The sequence below is a fragment of the Cyprinus carpio genome, chromosome A4 (genome assembly GCF_018340385.1).
Source record: "Cyprinus carpio isolate SPL01 chromosome A4, ASM1834038v1, whole genome shotgun sequence".
Classification (NCBI taxonomy): domain Eukaryota; kingdom Metazoa; phylum Chordata; class Actinopteri; order Cypriniformes; family Cyprinidae; genus Cyprinus; species Cyprinus carpio.
This window is the reverse complement of record NC_056575.1, coordinates 36,105,214-36,122,783: the sequence shown is the minus strand read 5'-3', so window position 1 is coordinate 36,122,783 and position 17,570 is coordinate 36,105,214. Positions and strand designations below refer to the sequence as shown.

At 35.6% G+C, this 17,570-nt stretch overlaps 2 protein-coding genes across 3 annotated transcripts; one reads left to right on the top strand and one right to left on the bottom strand.

Moving 5' to 3' along the window:
• Positions 1-1,155: 1,155 nt before the first annotated feature.
• Positions 1,156-17,264, top strand: LOC109067654 (condensin-2 complex subunit H2-like). The gene is given in 19 exon segments (XM_042746016.1): positions 1,156-1,208; positions 12,053-12,182; positions 12,284-12,385; positions 13,025-13,086; positions 13,179-13,254; positions 13,344-13,409; positions 13,624-13,703; positions 13,908-14,074; positions 14,261-14,379; positions 14,467-14,541; positions 14,697-14,766; positions 14,886-14,987; positions 15,072-15,108; positions 15,205-15,283; positions 15,677-15,773; positions 15,908-16,047; positions 16,128-16,229; positions 16,369-16,518; positions 16,644-17,264. Coding segments are annotated over 19 exon segments (1,812 nt in total). The 5' UTR covers positions 1,156-1,194; the 3' UTR covers positions 16,788-17,264.
• Positions 4,917-8,927, bottom strand: LOC109067656 (suppressor of cytokine signaling 2-like). 2 transcript variants are annotated; one of them, XM_019084566.2, is made up of 3 exons: positions 8,865-8,927; positions 7,326-7,580; positions 4,917-5,744 (listed from the first exon to the last, which is right to left on the bottom strand). In XM_019084566.2, the coding sequence occupies exons 2-3, from the start codon at positions 7,450-7,452 to the stop codon at positions 5,278-5,280; spliced, it is 594 nt and encodes a 197-aa protein (XP_018940111.1). In that variant the 5' UTR covers positions 7,453-7,580; positions 8,865-8,927; the 3' UTR covers positions 4,917-5,277. The 2 variants fall into 2 exon arrangements, with proteins under 2 accessions (XP_018940111.1, XP_018940112.1); XM_019084567.2 differs by lacking the exon at positions 8,865-8,927 and adding an exon at positions 8,268-8,821.
• Positions 17,265-17,570: the final 306 nt, after the last annotated feature.

Here is a 17,570-nt window from a genome sequence, read left to right as displayed (position 1 = left end):
ATAGATAGATAGATAATTCAATGACTCCTTGCAGGAAAAATGTTTTAAATGTGGTACATAAATTATATAGAAATAATGTCAATGTTTTGATGTCGTTTGTTATAAAGTGTTACATAATTTAGCTTTATGATATTTAAAGACATAAATAATTTAATCTGATATTTTGACAAAGTATGGTTACCATGACAATATATACACACGTGTGCATGTGTATATATATATATATATATATATATATATATATATATATATATATATATATATATTATATATATATATATATATATATATATATGCATGCACACACACACACATAGAGAGAGAGAGAGCAGTTCAACTTAACAGTTTTGTTGGTGTAACTTTAAACATTGAATTTATCTCTAAAGACTCAGACATGGTTTTCAGATTCTTCAGTCTTGGGATAGTGAAAATGAAAAAGAGAACTTGGATAGGATGATGTTGTTCTTCTAACATGCTGAAGCCAACACTTATATGTTTTCGTGACTGCAGAAACTGTAACGGTGCACTTGTGGGGTCAATTACATCCAATTTCCATGTAAAATATAATTAAGTTTAGATTACATGGAAAACAGTGCTATTTCCATGATATCTTTGACTAAACAACTTATTTGTGCTGCAACAAAGAGAACTCCTGCTTTAAGCAGCTCTTTCTTGGGAATGGTGTCAATATTTAACAGAGAAATAGTCACTTTTTTGCGCTGATCGGGTAACCAGTTGCCTTCCGATGAAACGTCTGCAAATATACAGCCTTTGTACACACAGTTCACTCTAAAAATCCCTGGAAAAATATGAAGTGACCCAAAAATGTTACTCAGAATTCCATGCTTTGGTGCAAGATAAGAAAAAAAAAAACATGGAGGTGCAGTGTTCGAATTTTATATATATATTTATTATATATTATATATTTATTCGAATATTTATATATATTTAATATATATATATATATATATATATATATATATATATATATATATATATATATATATATAGAGGTACTCTAACATGTGAAATTAAAACCGCCAGTAGGTGGCAGCAAGTCACTGTTAATAAGTGAGTCATTGCGATTGAACCGAATCATTAAAAGGTTGATTCATTCAGGAACGAGACTCAAAACAGTGCTGTGGCTTTGTTTGGAACCATTTTTGTTGGCGAAATGGAGCAAACATAGGCAATATGGTGTCTAAAACGTAAGTCTCTTAATATTAACTTCTTGTTTATTGAATTGTTGTATATGAAATCAATTTCACATTTGTGATTTTTGCGAAAATATGGCACTCTGTGATATTGATCAGCTATATGAAATGATGTAAATATATACATTTTCTGCCCACATATCTTGGGGCAGAATAATAATTATAATAAAAATTATAATTTTGGGAGCATTCTAAATGCATTTTATTATACTGAATCATGTAAAAGAACACACTCTAAATGCGCATTCAGTCCAGCTAGTGTTAAGCACTCATAACTCCTCATATAATCAATGAAGCGGTCCATACACGGTATAATAATTGAATCTCTATCTTACATCATACGTACATATGCACTTTGTTGTTTATGATGAGGGAATTCGCGAGTTTCAGTCTGAAAAAAACAAACAAACAAAAAAACTCGGGTTTCAGAGATGGACTAATCTGTATCATTCCTAAACTCAACAGAATCGTGTGTGATTGGTTACAATAAGCAACGCTGTAAAAATGCGTAAAAATAAAATATGATGTAATATATTTACATATTTAACAACATTAGCAGGTCTAAATTTAATACAGCAATAGAAACTTTCATTTTAAGTATTAAAGTTTTATTGAAAAACCAGGGGTCCCTTAATGATTATGGGACTCAATTCGAACGCTGTGGAGCGGACAAGAAAAGCTGTAAAAATGGATAATAGCCTAGACAAATTTCATACATGTTTTTCATACATGAAATCATGCAAAACAAAGTCATGCAGCACGCAAACACTGTCGTGTTCAAAAAGCACAAGTGAATCTTCCTGTTAACTAAACAAACAAACAAACAATTTCCAAATGCAGTTGGATTATCTGTATTTTTTCAGAATATTAGAAACTAGAAGTCTGTAGGATGTGGGTTTTCTGAAGGTTTGAGAGGTTGCCAGGTTGTGGTGTGTGACATTGATGATGGGTGTTATTATCAGTTCTGCACATGATTGGCTCATTTGGGGGCAGAAATAGAAGAGTGAATTTGTTTTAGTTTTTTATTTCTTTTTTTCACTAAAATTACATTAGATTTACCAATCCACATAAAAAAAAAAAAAAAGACACAGAACAGGAATTAAAGCTATACTTGCTTTTATTTCTTACTTTTTAGAAGAAGATCCATTAACCCATGATGCAGCACTATGTTGTAAAATTATATTAGTGGAATTTTGTAGTGGCAAAGAGATCATATCAGACTTAGATATACCATGTCCTAAAGGAAGACAACGAATAAAACTGACAAGAGTATACTGGATCTGAGAGATGTTGGCAGAAGGACCTTTTATGCTGATCTGGGATCAATTTCTCAATGATTTAGGTATTTCTGGTGGATTGGTTTATTAAAATAAGTCATATTAAATAGGGAACTTTTTAATTTAAAATAATGGCAAAATCAAGCCAGCAGTCGGTAATCTTTTTTAGCGCAATGCTTTTAAGATGATACTACTCGAATGCTTTAACTGAAAGACTAAGCATGAAGAGAAAATGCAGGAATTTAGCACCCTAGCACGATGGTGAATAGAATACATTGAGCGGCCCATTGTTGAAGGGATAAAATTATGTATGTTTCATTAAACCAAAACAGGAGGTCAGATTAGTGAGGAATTTGACAAGAAAATCCTATTTTTCTTATAACTGCTCCACAAATAGCAGTGAGGAGAGAATAATAAGCTTCTGACCTAGTACGTTATTTTTGGTCTGTGTCATAAATTGCGATTCAGTATAAAATCATATATTCTCCAAATACGACCAATCAGCATGCAGGTTTATCACGACGCCCTCCTGAGGTAGGGTTAACACAGGCCAATACTTGTTGACCATAAAAGTTGAAACAAACCATGCTGCTAAATTACCTCTTGGTTCAGAATGTGCAATAAAATACTAAGCCGGTGGTATATTTTATTTGCAAAAGTACGCACCCTTTAAATGTTGGTGAATGGTTAGGACCTGTTTAAGCAAGTTTGATATAAAAAATTACACTGCCATTCAAAAGTTAGTATGCAATAATTTAATAAAAAATACAGGCTGCATTAATTTGATCAAAAAATACAGCAAAAAAGTAATGTGAAATTACTGTTTTCTATTTGATAATTTATTCATGTAATTTATTCCTGTGATGAGGTGAATTTTTCCGCAGTCATTACTCCAGTCTTCACTGTCACACGATCCTTCAGAAGTCATTGTGCTACTTAATATGTTTCATGAAACTGCATTACATTATTTTCAGGATTCTTTGATCAAACTGTTGAATGGTAAGAATTTATTTGAAATGGAAATCCTTTGTAACATTATAAATATCTTTACTGACACGTTTGATCAATTTAATGTATCCTAGCTGAATAAAAGTATTTAAAAAAAAAATCTAACCCCAAACTTGTGAATGGTAGTGTATGTGTTCAACACATTTTTGTTTTGTTTAAAAACTGACTAAAAAGGGCTATTTCTCATGTAAATTTTCAGTAGGTATTACATTATCATGAAGACACGTATTGGGATATACAGTATATCATATCGCAAGGTACTTTCCTGTTCCCAGAAGTTCCTTGGGCAACCATGACATCAAATGATCATCTATGACTACAGTACAAAAATATAACACGGATAATGAGCAAATAAAACATAGTCAAAAAGCATACAGTTTCAAACTCCTATGTCTCAAACACAGGAGGCAGAACTTCTCAGACACCTGCTGCGATAAAAGGATAGTTCACCCAAAAATTCAAATTCTGTCATCATTTACTCATGTTACCCTCATGTTGTTCCAAACTCATATGGCTTGGTTTTTTCTGTGGAACATAAAGAAAATATCTCAACTATCTATTAACATCCCAATGAGGTTTGACGTAGTTAATGTGCTCTACATTTGTGTGCTTTGATCAATGATTGGAAAGTAAATAACTCTTAAATTTAAAAATTAAAAATTTGCCAGATGAGTCAAATGGATTTATTTCATGCTAAAAATAAAGGTTCTTTATATGGTTTCACAAAGAAACTTTAACATCCATGGAACCATTCATGGTTTCAATGGCACAAAAGTTATTTTGGAAAAAGTGGAAAAGGGATCTTTAGATTATTAAAATGTTCTTCACACTATAAGAAAATGTTTTTTTTATTATTATTATTTTTTTTTTTTTAAAAGAAATGTTAATTTGAAAACCTAAAATATTAACCTAAAATATATCCTGCAAGAAAAAAAAAAACTCCTTTTGGAACCTTTATTTTTTAGAGTATACTTTTATGTTCTTTTTGGAGCTTGATAGTTTTGGACCCCATTGAGTTCAATATATAGACAAAAACAACTGCAACAATCTTCAAAATATCATTGTTTATGTTCTACATAATAATAATAAAGAAAATCCAAAAGTTTGGAATGATATAAGGTTGAACTATTCATTTTTGGCTGAACTCTTCCTTTAAAAGAGACACATGGTCACACCGCGAGGCCACCTGTACATCTGATGTGCGTATTACAGGTAGAAACCCACAGATGTTTGTGTAGGCCAATGCTCCTTACAGATCCTGCTCACTCGCTCATAAAAAAATGACTGTAGAATATCTACAGGCCGTAAACTTGTTAAGTGCGCAAAGAAGGACACTTAACATTGTTATGATATTCTCAGTAATAATGAGATAGTTCAGCAAGAGATTAAAATTCTGTCATTTTTTTGCTCACCCTCATGTCGCGCCAAATCTTAACACAGAAAATGGAATATGTTTTGAAAGATGTTGATACAATGAAAGTCAGTGGAGCACAGTGTTCTTTTGGAACCCATTGACTTTTATTATATGGACAAAAACAGAACATATTTTCTTGTGTTCCACAGAAGAAAGAAAGCCAAACATGTTTGGAACGTCATGAGGGTGAGTGATTAATGACAGATTTAATTTTTTTCAGTGAACTATGCTTTTAAAGTAGTCCTTGGGCACAAGATGAGGGATCCCAGGCAAAAGATCCTAAACAGGACATCAGCACCTCATTATCACTGGGTCTATGATCCATAGAACCTCAGCACTCATGGTCATCATTGTCCGTCTGGTTCTATACATTATAAGTGTAGTCTGTCAGGTAATCCTTCAGCCGGTTCGGCAAAGGGAGTTCTTGTACCCGCCGTGTGGTTTTATTGATGGCAATACGACATAGATGCTGCAGAGACGGTGTGGCCGTGTACACCGGAGTCGTGAGCAGCAGCTGCACGGTGCCTTTGGATGGGGCGATGGGGGTAGTGCTGCCTTTACAAGATGTCCGTGACAGCTGCACATAATGCTCCACGAGATGGACGACGCTGTCGAACTGCTTGAGTTTGGGTTTGACCAGCACCACGGAGTCTAGCTTGAACTTGCCGTCCTTGTATTCGATACGCAGGTTGGTGGGTCCCGCAGATGTCATGGCAGAGATGGTGAAGAGGTAGTCCCTCTGAGAGCTGTCTCGGACCAAAAACGTGCCCTCCGACGTGTCCTGCAGGATCTCCTTGGCTTCATTGGCTGTAAGGCTGCCCCAATACCAGCCTGCTTCCAAGAAAAGAAGACACAGAGATGGTCATACGTATCCTCTTCCACAGTATCTGTTTCAGTCGTTTGCTTGTGTAACATGAGACCCATAACGTGTCCCTCTAAGGACACGCTCGCAAAAACCCTCACTGCTACACTCATATCCTGACTATTGTGTTCGAACGGCTGTTGTTTCATCAGCCATTTTCTGAGTCACTGCAGACATTTTGGCTTTTAGAAAGGATGCACTGCATCTTTCAACATCTCGACTGATTTAAAGAGCTAATTCACATCTGATAATGCAGCAAAAACCAAGCATTTCTGAAATGACTTAATAATGATGAACATTTACTGAAAACATTATGGCAACTGTGACGTAGACTAAACAAGTCTGCACTGTATCATTGTATCATAAAGGAAGTATTTTTCCTGAAATACTGAGCTAGACCATGACTATTCATCTTGGGAGTATCTGACATTTTTTGATGGCAGATGCTTGACAGATGTTCCCAAAAGCTACTCACATTGTTTTTGTCAGCAGCAAACAAGCGAAACCCAAAACGGATCTTGCTGCAGCATCATAATGACGGTATGTTGCGTTTCTCTTTCATACAGTGCAGTGCTGGACTAAATTTGCTCATGCACTTGAAACCAGAAACGGATGTGATAGAGACGCAAACCACTGAGGACAAACGTTCCAGCCAGACCAGGAAACATAACAAAAGCTTCATAGACATGATAATGTCATTCTTTTGTTGCACAAAAAGCAAACCAAAAAAATGTAAACAGTAAAGGCTTTGTCAGGAAATTCGCATAATTCCTACTTATTCACTTACAGACTTCTTATCAGGGTCAGAAATGGGGGCTTGTGGGACAAATGCCACAGAAAGTGACAAAAATGCCCCTGGAAGTTAATATGTGGGGGTGAAAAAATGCTTTTGTATTTGTAACATCTGATATAGTTCTTAATATTTTTTTCTAGTTGATGTTGAATTAATTGTAATTACACTTCAGTCTTTTCTAGTTGATGTTGAATTAATTTTAATTAGGCACTTCAAACAAAATATCTAATTATTTGAAAATTGCCCCTTAATATAAAAATGAATTACTGGAATTACATACTTTTTTTGTTGACATTCACTTCTCTGATATTTTCATGATTATCCTCTGTTCAAACAACAGCATGAAAACAAAACACCAGATGCAAATGATATCACACAAATGGATGCAAATATAAACAGCAGTCCTGAAACAACATTTTCAACCATTTGATATTCATAAAATGAAATCACAGCTGCTTTGAATATTTCAACAAACCCATGCCAAAATCACGATATAGTGTGGACCTGCTGCAAGTTTGATTTATGAGATTAAAGTACACTTAAAACGACCTTTAAACATTTTATTGAAATTTTATATAGATTGTTAATCTTTTTAAAATCGTCTGTTATCACATTTAACATCAAATTTAAAGCATTATGATTATGAATGTGATCATTATTTTTCAAGCATGTGACTGTGTTAATCAACATTAATTCAGTGGGGGTAACAGGAACAAACGGAAAGAATATGGAAGTAAAAAGAGCAGTAAACGTTTACCAGTGTTTTTAAGGTCTGTCATGGCAGTGGCAATGCGACTCTGGTCGGACTCCGCGACTTGGGTTTCGGTTTGCGATCTCCTTTCATTCTCGATGCTTTCCGTGGAGTCGGATGAGTGACAGGTCATTGGAGAACGGCTTTCTGCATCCAGTCAATGTCTATAATTATCCTTCAAAGACGACTGACTCTTACAATCAACCAAAACATGTGAGAAGTCTCCCACAGCGTCCGTGGATTTTGTTTGGCTGCACCGATCTGAAAATACAGACACGTTTCAGACGACGGAATGCCTTTCAACACAGCTACGAAGTTGGGTTTTAACATGTTTTGCTTCAACGTCTGTAAGCTTTGTCTGCTGTTTTTTAAATGTTGATAAAAAAAAATCCATATTTGTCTGCTGCACATTAAAGATGTTTAAAAACTACAATGCATCCCTAAAACTGTTTAAATTAATGTCAAGAACAAGGAGTGTTGGTGCTACAGTCTTTCACATTGCTTGAGTGTAAAACGTGCACATGCATGCATTTCTTATCAAATTTAATTCTTCAAAACAGTTATGTCATCCCACGTCACCCTCATTTCATTTTAAACATTTAAGTCAATAGGAAAACGTTAAAAAAACGTTTTAAAACAGGAAACAAATATGCAAAATGCATGAAACTCAGCTTGACGAAAGAGTGTGGTGCCAGGCGCACACTCACACAATTGTGGTGAGCGTAGCAACACTGTCCTGTTTTGTTCAATATTTGTGTCTCCAGCAGAATGGAAAATGTTACAACCCTTCCCGTCCACTCAGACATGGTATTTATAGTTTTTTAACACGTAAATGAAAAGCTTGTGTGAACGTTATACCACACTAAACAATAATGACACCAAGTCTGTCATTTAAAATTCATTATCATGATCGGAAATTGAGTTACACTAGCAATTCTTTCGTTTTACCTTAAAAATGTGTTTTTAGTCCTGTAAATTCTTAATATTCTGACAGTCCTATAGCCTCTGCTGTCACCTCAGGAGGGTGGTGCTCACATATGATAGTCATTTCACCCCGTAGCTCATTTCTTATTGGTTATATGAAAAAAATAAAATAATAATACTCTCATAAAGTGGTAAATGAAAGTGGACATTTCGTGTTAATCTCCACGGAATAATCCAAAGGTCAGCTACTGTAATTTTTACTGTTATTCTTGTTTTTAATTGGATAAAAGAACGAAATGACAATCTTTCATAATCTCCACTAACATTTCAAACGTCTGTCTTCTGTGTGCTTGGCTCAGTGCACACGTGCATGAGGAATAAAAACAAAGGCTGCAAAATCCGCAGAGCCGCCTGTACTAGGAAACTGCTTTGACAGCTCCTGGTAAATGATAGTGTGACAAATTAAGACTGGACTTTCTCCTAAACGTGTAGATGAAGAGACCTCTGAATGCACGAATCATTTGATGTCGCTGCTATCTGAGACATAATGAACGAGAGGAAATAAAGCGGAGCATATTTTGCACATAAATTTGACAGTCGGAGAAAGCGCACATCACTTACCTTTTAAGTGAAAGCAATAAGCAATCAAGTCCAGCGCGTTTCGCGTTACATACATTCACACCAACAATTAGACCCATTATTTATTAATGAGAAACGCTGATCACTGTTCATCACATGCGCAGCAGAACGGGACGCGTTTTTACTTGTATTCGAATCGAATCTATTCTTATGGAAGCGACACTCCACAAAAAGCGACAGTGCCTGTCTCGCGCTGTCTGCGAGCGCGCCGCACGCGTCGCGCGTCTAAATGCGCGTTACAACGCGCGCCAAGTGAGCAAGCCACATATAATTTCTCTCTCCAGTAGTTTAGTGATATTCCAACCAATCTTTTTTTTCTCTCTCTCTCTATGTGTTTATGTGTGTGCGCTCGTCGTAAACGACTTCCTCATTTTAAAAGACTGATATACAAAAGACTAATTTCCAAGAACTTTCCAGGAATCGTGTCACGTGGTCAGATGTGCGAGCGCTCTCTTAAGGTCGTGCCAGCTGGCTATTTTGTTGCTGTTTGTTTGTTTTGTTAAAGATATGCCAGCCACATATTTATATCACAATCCATGCTGCATGTAATTGTAATTTTATTTAATTTTATTGTGAGGATGTTTTTCATTGCAGGCTTAATTATTTGTAATTTCTTTACATAAAAGGCCTAATATCATAACCTGCAATGAAATGCAAGGGACAGGCTAAATATACTGCCATACGTTCAGTATAGCCCATCCCAAATCTATTTAGTTTATTATTCATTCTGTGTTTCATTACTGCAGCAACGTGTTTATTTATTTATAAAGCATCTGTGATGGGCGTGTTTTAATTTAATCTGAATCCGTACAGTTTGTAAAGAAATGTGAATGTTGTTTTGGAGATCTGTGTACAGAGCTGTGTCTCTTAAGTGCCACCTTAAGCCAGGGATTTATTGCCTACATATGACCAAACAAAAATATAAAAGCTGTATCATTTTGGGTTTTGTCTGTGTAAAAACCCCAAAACCACAATAAACTACCTGAATATCCACAACACAGACAGATGAAAATTCTGTCATCATTTACTCACCGTCATGTTCCAAACCTGTGTGAGATTCTTTCTTCTGTCGAACACATAAGAAGATATTTTAAAGAATGTTGTTAACCAAACAGTGGGCGGTTAGTATCTATTTCTACTGTGTATTATGGAAGTCAATGGCTACTGTCAACTTCTTGGTTACCCACAATCCCTTTAACACAGCGCTCAGCGCTGACTGTAAGTCTGATGCCTCAGATGACCTTTGCTCACACCAGAAAATTCATTTGCTTGTTAGTTTTATGGAAGGGGTCATGTTACTTGTGTTTATGAACCAATTAGTTGCTCCTTTAAAGTGAATCAAATTGTGGTCAGGCATCCTCTTCTTTAGAAAAAATGAAGAGGACCTGGGAGGAAGATCTTGGCAGAATAGTCTCAGATGACACTGCGTCCTCATGCGGGTTCAGTCATCATCAGTATGTGCTTGGCACTCTTTCAATTTAAAATGCATAACACTTATATGTCAAAAGTCAAATGAGCCTAAATTTACCTATGTGTGATAGCTGTGAATGTGCTAAGGGTTCACTAGTTCAACCAACTATTGCTCAATACTGTATTTAAGCCTCTTTCCTCCTGCACAGGTTCGTCTTGTAGCATTAGTGTGCCCCTAGAAGACTCGTGGTTATCGGCATCACTGGGTAAAGTCCTTGCTTTTTCTTCCTTGTTAGAATGCAGAGCAATACTACTAAATGGGAAGGAGGCAGTTCCACCCATCCGGTGGATCAGAGATAATGTCTTGGCTCCACCTTGAAAAGATCAGATACTCATTAAGAGCATCTGAAAAACATTTTATACTGTTAAGCCCTATTGTTTGTTTGTAAATGTTTGTTTGTTTGTTTGGGAGTGTGTATACACATGTACATAAGTGAGTGTATGCATGTATACATTATTATTTTTTAATTATATTATAAAAAAATGAATGGTCAGATTGGAAGTAATCACCGGGAATATTTCCTCAGGGTTGAGGGATTGTGTCAAACTGATTTGTATTGAAAAAAAAAAATTGAGAACAAAATAAATGAAATTGCTAGGAAATAGGCCTAACAATTCAATAATCCTAACATCTTCTGTTACATCAGTCAGTAATTGTCCCCTTTTATTTATTTTTTTAGTTATAGGCCTACATCTCTGGGGTTAAATAAATAATTTATTTATTTATTTATTATTATTATTTTTTTTTTTAATTGTCTGGGTCTTTCCACCATATATAAACAACTCCTTAACAACAAACACAAATACAAAACTGAACAATTTGTAACTTAATTTTTCAATTAAATACCAGAATTATAAAATTAAATAAAAACAAAAAACATAAAAAAGTATTCTGTAGTGCAAAGAATTGTTGCGGTAATTTTCCCCCCTTTTTATTTTATTATTAGTATTATATTTATTATTTATTTAAAACCATTTGACCTATGCTTTTTACTATGTAACATCTAAAAAATAATATAAATAAATCCCAAATCATTTTTGGTCTTGGGTCACGACACACCTCCAGGCCGGCAGAGGGCAGCGTTTCAGCGGACGCACGTTGACTTCGGTCTGACGCCACGCCCACGCGCGCGGCAAAAACAAAACTGACGTACGCGCGGTATTTCCCTAAAGATTTTAGATTTATATTTTTGCACAGTTTAGTGACAGAAGCTCTATCAATTCAGAAATATACAAGCAAGAAGTTATTATTTCTTGTCCAGCAACCGTTGCTTATTCTCATCCTAAAGGTAAGCACCTTTGATCGTCTCGTTGGAGCTTCAAAACCTAAAACCAACCACAACTCCTTAAAACGCCAAAAATAAAGAGAAACCTACAGTTTAACATTGATTCCGAGTGGTTATAAAACTTTAACCTTACATTTAATGGTAATGTTTAAATAATGCAGCTATATTTATTGTGCGTGTAGTTATTAGACAGCCAGCAAATCTCTTGTTTACACTGTGATGTGATTCAGTAAAAAAAAAAAGATATATATTATTTTTTTGTCAGAGACTGTACAATACAGTACAGGACCAAAGTAAAACATATCTTTGCAAATCAAACACAAAATGTCTAAGCGTTGAGCCTTAACACATTCTTAATATTTTGGAGTATGGTAATTCATTTTTATAAAAATGAATTATAATTATGATTTGCAGGGTAGTTTGGAAATACATGGTCATGGATTCTGCAGAGACTAGATATGCCCATCTGCTGCAGCCGCTGCGGGACCTCACCAAGAACTGGGACATTGATCTGGCCAGCCAGCTTGGAGAGTATCTTGAGGAGGTGAGAAGACACAGACAGACTGATCAAGAACCACCTTAATCGATTTAAAGGGTCATTTTCTAGCCTAAGTATTGTATTGTTGCTGTTGTATGTGTTGACAGCTCGACCAGATGACCATTTCATTTGATGGTGGTAAAACCATGATGAACTTTGCAGAGGCTGCACTTTTAATCCAAGGATCAACCTGCATCTATGGCAGAAAGGTAAAATATTTGATGTTTTGTGTGTGTGTTGCAGTGATTGATTTCACAAAATATGGCTTTGAATTGAATTACTTTATTTACTCTATTTAGTTATTTTAACAAAATGTTTTATGTGTGTCAGAAAGAAATAAGATTATATTTTATATTAGTGTTTTAATAAAAAAAAATAAAAATAAAGGGATAGCTCACCCAAAAAAACTAACATTTTCTGAACATTTACACACCCTCAGGCCATCTAAGATGCAGGTGAATTTATTTCTTAATCAGAACAGATTTGGAGAAATTTAGCATTACATCACTTGCTCACCAGTGGATCCTCTGCAGTGAATGGGTGCCGTCAGAATGAGAGTCCAAACAGCTGATAAAAACATCACAATAATCCAAAAGTAATCCACATGACTTCAGTCCATCAATAAATGCCTATTGAAGGGAAAAGCTGCGTGTTTGTTAGAAACAAATCTACTATTAAGGCATTTAACGTTACTATCTGTTAGATGCTGAAACAAACTCCCCTACATATTGAATGGCCTGAGTAAAATTTCAGTAATTTTTTATTTTCAGGTGAACTAATCCTTTAATATGTCGCAAACTTAAATTGAAGATGTTTTCATTACAAAATGATCCGTTCTGAATATTTAGGTGGAGCTCCTTCACACTCTGGTGTTTCAAACACTGGACTACATCTCTGACAAAAACAAGAAGTAAGTGTTATAGTCCTGGACCTCCGTTTTCTGTTTAATCTGTTGAATGTGCAGTTGGTTTGTTGCCATGCTATTTGTCTTTATTTCAACAGGCGTAACAAACAAGGTTCTTCATCCGACGGTAACCATGAAGAAGCCCCTTCAGGCAATGTAGACGATGATTGTGAGGTGCGTAAAGGAGCAAAAAGGCTTGTTAATTTAAATAAAAATGAAATGTTTTATATATCTGTGTGAATAATTGAGTATTTTTGACGCAGTTTGATGAGATTGAGCAGGATGAGAATGTCAGCTCTCGGAATATAACAATGAAAGTGCCAACAGAGGTGAGTTGATGTGTAACTTAATGTGTATACTGGATATCCGTGCTATTCTGCGTTCGTGTCTTTGACTGGGTAAACTGGGATAAAATGTATGAGTAAAGTTGATATTTACTATTATTACTGTGTTTAGCCATTAATAAACTTGTATAGCAGTCATCGTGAGTTTTGGTTTGGTGTTTTTTTGGACCAATTCTTTCATATTCTTTTTTTTTTTTAGCCAGTGAAGATTATCCGTCTCCCTCCTGAATCTCTCATTCCTGTAGAATCACTTGAGAAACAGAAATATCCCCTTCTCAGGTAAAGACACAAACAAAGGAAGTGGTTGCATACTGTTCCTTCTGTGTTCTTATCGGTACTACAGTCCAGCAATACCAATCAAGTCCTCTTGCTCTTCAGGAGAATATTATCTGAACAAGTGACTCATATGCTGGAAATTAAGTTCATACTTACAAAGAACTAAAAATGCTTTACCAAAATGTTTTGTTAATTGTTATCCTCTAGTCCTAAAGGGGAGCTTCTTGGCAGTTGTAAGGATTTTCGAATGAATAATTTCACCATGGACGAATCAGGATTGATGCGTCTGGGCTCTTCCCTCACTCACTTCCTCAAAGAGGTCACAGAAATGCAGCACAACTTCTCTGTACATGCACCCGTGCCCTTAGACAACGGTGAGGACACAGACTTATCGTGTGACAATCTATACAGATGTTTTTTGCCCGGGGTGTTTCAAACACATTTGTAAAAATCTTAATTTGACCCCAAATTAAACCTGAATCTTATTCCTATTTCAAGACTAATAGATTACCACACTGACCTCTTTTGTTTTTGTCTGATTGTTGTCATCTGGTGTCCAGAAGGTGTAGCTCAGGTTATTGGTGGTTTTGATGAAGATGATGTTGGTGCAGAGATTCTTCCTCCACTGGAAGATCATGGGATGGAGGTGGAGTCTGAAGAGAGGGTGGAAAGGCATCAGGTACCAAAACTGTTTGTGTGATTTAATGTTGATATATTTGGCATTCAGGTAAAGGTTTGTCACATGTATTTTGTTTTATTGGTCTAGGCCCCCAGTGAGGGGAGGATGTTAAGACCGAGGCCTGCAATACAGCCAGTTCCAGAGGAACCCAAGCAGCCCAAGGTAAAGAGAGGTGCACTGACATTAAACGGCCACTTTTTTTCACTCTTAATCACATTCACATGTAGTACATTAAATTACCAATATGATTTTGGTATATTATGTTGTTACATTATCATGGCCTTACAAAATTAATCAATACCACCTGCATATTCCAGGAAATTGTGGACCCTTGGAAATGGCATGATTCATATGCTGTGTTTGGGGAGGACAAACCCCTCAAAACAGGTGTGTGCTCAATCTGATGATGATGAATCTTCAGGATGTGTGCCTTGATGTGTTTCCATTAAAATGACTCCATTATGGCTTTTTGCTGTTGGACTTTTATTTTCTTCTCGACTCTCTAGGGAAGTGTTATAAAGTGCCAGCAGGTCTTGAGGAGTCTGGAAAGAGGAAGAGGAAGGGTCCTTCAAAACTTCAGGACTTTGGGAGCTGGTACTCTAAAGCCTGTAAGTTGTTATCAGGCTGTTATTTAAAAAGGAATGGATGACATAACTGTTTGGATGACTGAGGAGTTGTTTTTTCTTTTACAGTTGAGACCGCGGATCGCAAGCTAAATAATTAACCTACTAATACTTTAAAAACTTTAACAACATAAAATACATAAAATACAAATAATTTGTTCTAATAAATACAAATAATATATACAAATTATATATTTTTTTATATTGTAGACCTTAATTACATCTTTGTGAGTAACATGGGTCAGCGTCTGAAAGTACAGAAGCAGATACTCAGGAAAAGGGTAAGTACAATAAATAAATTCTGTTCTTTTGAACCTTCTAATTATTAAACAGTCCAGGATTTTTCTATTCATTAAACAAATCAGCATATTAGAAGAATCTGAAGGATCAAGTGACACTGACGACTGGAGTAATGGGTAAAAAAAATTTTTTTTCCACAATCATAATAATAATTACTACAAAAAAAAATAAAAAAATGTAGAACAATTATTTTAAATTGTGATCAAATTTCAGAATATTACTGTTTTCACTGTATTTTTTATTTTATATCAAATGAATGCCTCTGCCCTTTTGAGATTTCTGTCAAAAACATAAAAAATCATACCCAAAACAAACAACAAAAATTAATTTATTTTATATATACCTCCTGTAACCCAAGGTATTTTCTGTTTAAGGGTGTTTTTGTCTCTGATGAGGAGTTAAAGAAAACTTACTTGGAACCAGAGAATATGGAGGACCGGGTCGAGGTTGTCCGGCATCCAGACGAAGAGGGTTAGATGCATACACTAACATGCATGCACTAAAATTATCCAACCCTAGATTTTTCCCCCTATACCATGCCTAGAACCATCGTTTAAAATGCACCAAACATGAACATTTTGTGGTAATCCCTCAATTTTATTCAGGTGAGGACTTTTCAGATGAGGAGCATGACAACTTGGTTGATGATCTTGAACCTGCGGAGCACCTTGGTGAACAGGAGCAAATTTTCCATGACTTGCATATGAGCCGGATGAGTTATGAAGACCTGGTCAAGAAGAGTGTGGTATGAAAGCTTAAGATCGATTTCCAGGGAAGTAATGATTCATGAATTGGACAGTGCTAGTTTATTCTTTCTGTATGTAGGACCTGTTTCTAGTGAACTCTCAGAAGTACGCGCAGGAGACTGCGTTGTCTCGAAGAGTCAAAGAGTGGGAGGATGGAATTAACCCACATCTTGCTGCTCAGGTAATGTGGGATGATTCTTGCAAGGTTTTAGTAACAGATTGTAATGTTTCTTAAAATGTTCAACATAGAAATAAAATATAGGGAACTATTGGTTACAGTTTAACCCAATTAAATGAGTGTCTTAACATTTTGTGCACAGGAGACCCGTCCAACTTTTGACATCCATGAGTACGGAGACAGAATTATCCAATCGCTCTCTAGTGTGGGAGTGAAAAAATCATTTGCCTTTGTTGTCAGAGGCAAAGAGAACACAGAAGCCTGCAGATACATGCTGGCTGCGCTACAGCTGGTGGGTATAAAAAGCAATGACTGCTGGTACTATTTACCTAGTTGTGCATTACCATTTGTCTGAGATTCGTACTGATACTTGAATTAAAGCATAACCTGACAAAAATGGCTACTTCTGTATTACAGGCTAATGATTACACAGTGGAGATTGACAAGAGAGAGGGGCTTGAAGACAGCGTGGATACTATGGAGCTCACGCTACTGACTACACAGAGGGCTCATGAACGTCTCAAAACCTACAATGCACCCTCTGCTTCAGATATTCTCTGAGCTTTTGCTTATGTTTATTGCTTATCATTTCTTACCTTTGACCCCAATCAGAAGCTATTTATCACTGACAGCGTCAAAGAGATAAAATCCACACATAGACTTTATATGCTTTTCTAGGTCTTTTTTGGTCCCGTAATTCCTGTATTCTGATATCCAGCACATCACTTTGATGTGGGTTTGGTCTTTAAATATGCTTGGAGGGATGTGAGTCCTGAGATGAAGACATAACAGGTGTTTTCACAGGCATTTTAAGAAGCTAATGCGTCACATTTGGCTAAAATTATGATAACAGTCTGTAAAATGGTTAAAAAGGTATGTTGCTATGCATTCTCTGAAATTTTAATCTCTAAACTGCATGTATGTACAGTTTATAAGACATTTTTATAAAGTTATAGAACAAAAATAAAAAATAGTGCTGCACTATTTAAAAAGTCATTTTTGTGTGCGATGTGAGTAAATAGCAGGTGCAACTAACATAGTAGCAGTGAGGTGTACTTGAACTGCGTCTGTTTTTTTGAGTTATAGTTTGGATAAACAGTCTTCGGTTGGTGCTATTATATGTACTGTTCAGTCTTAATCTACTACACAATTTTAAATCAGAAATAGAACATTCCCCTACCAATCTTTTAATTGTGATATTTAAGTAAATATTTTGAATTAGATTTTTATATTTTCCCTTTTCATTTTAATTTAGGTTTTAGTAATTTTATATACTTTTCACTAAAATTGCTTTATTAGATTTATTTTTTATTTTTTTTTGGTACTTAATCTTATTTCTGTTAG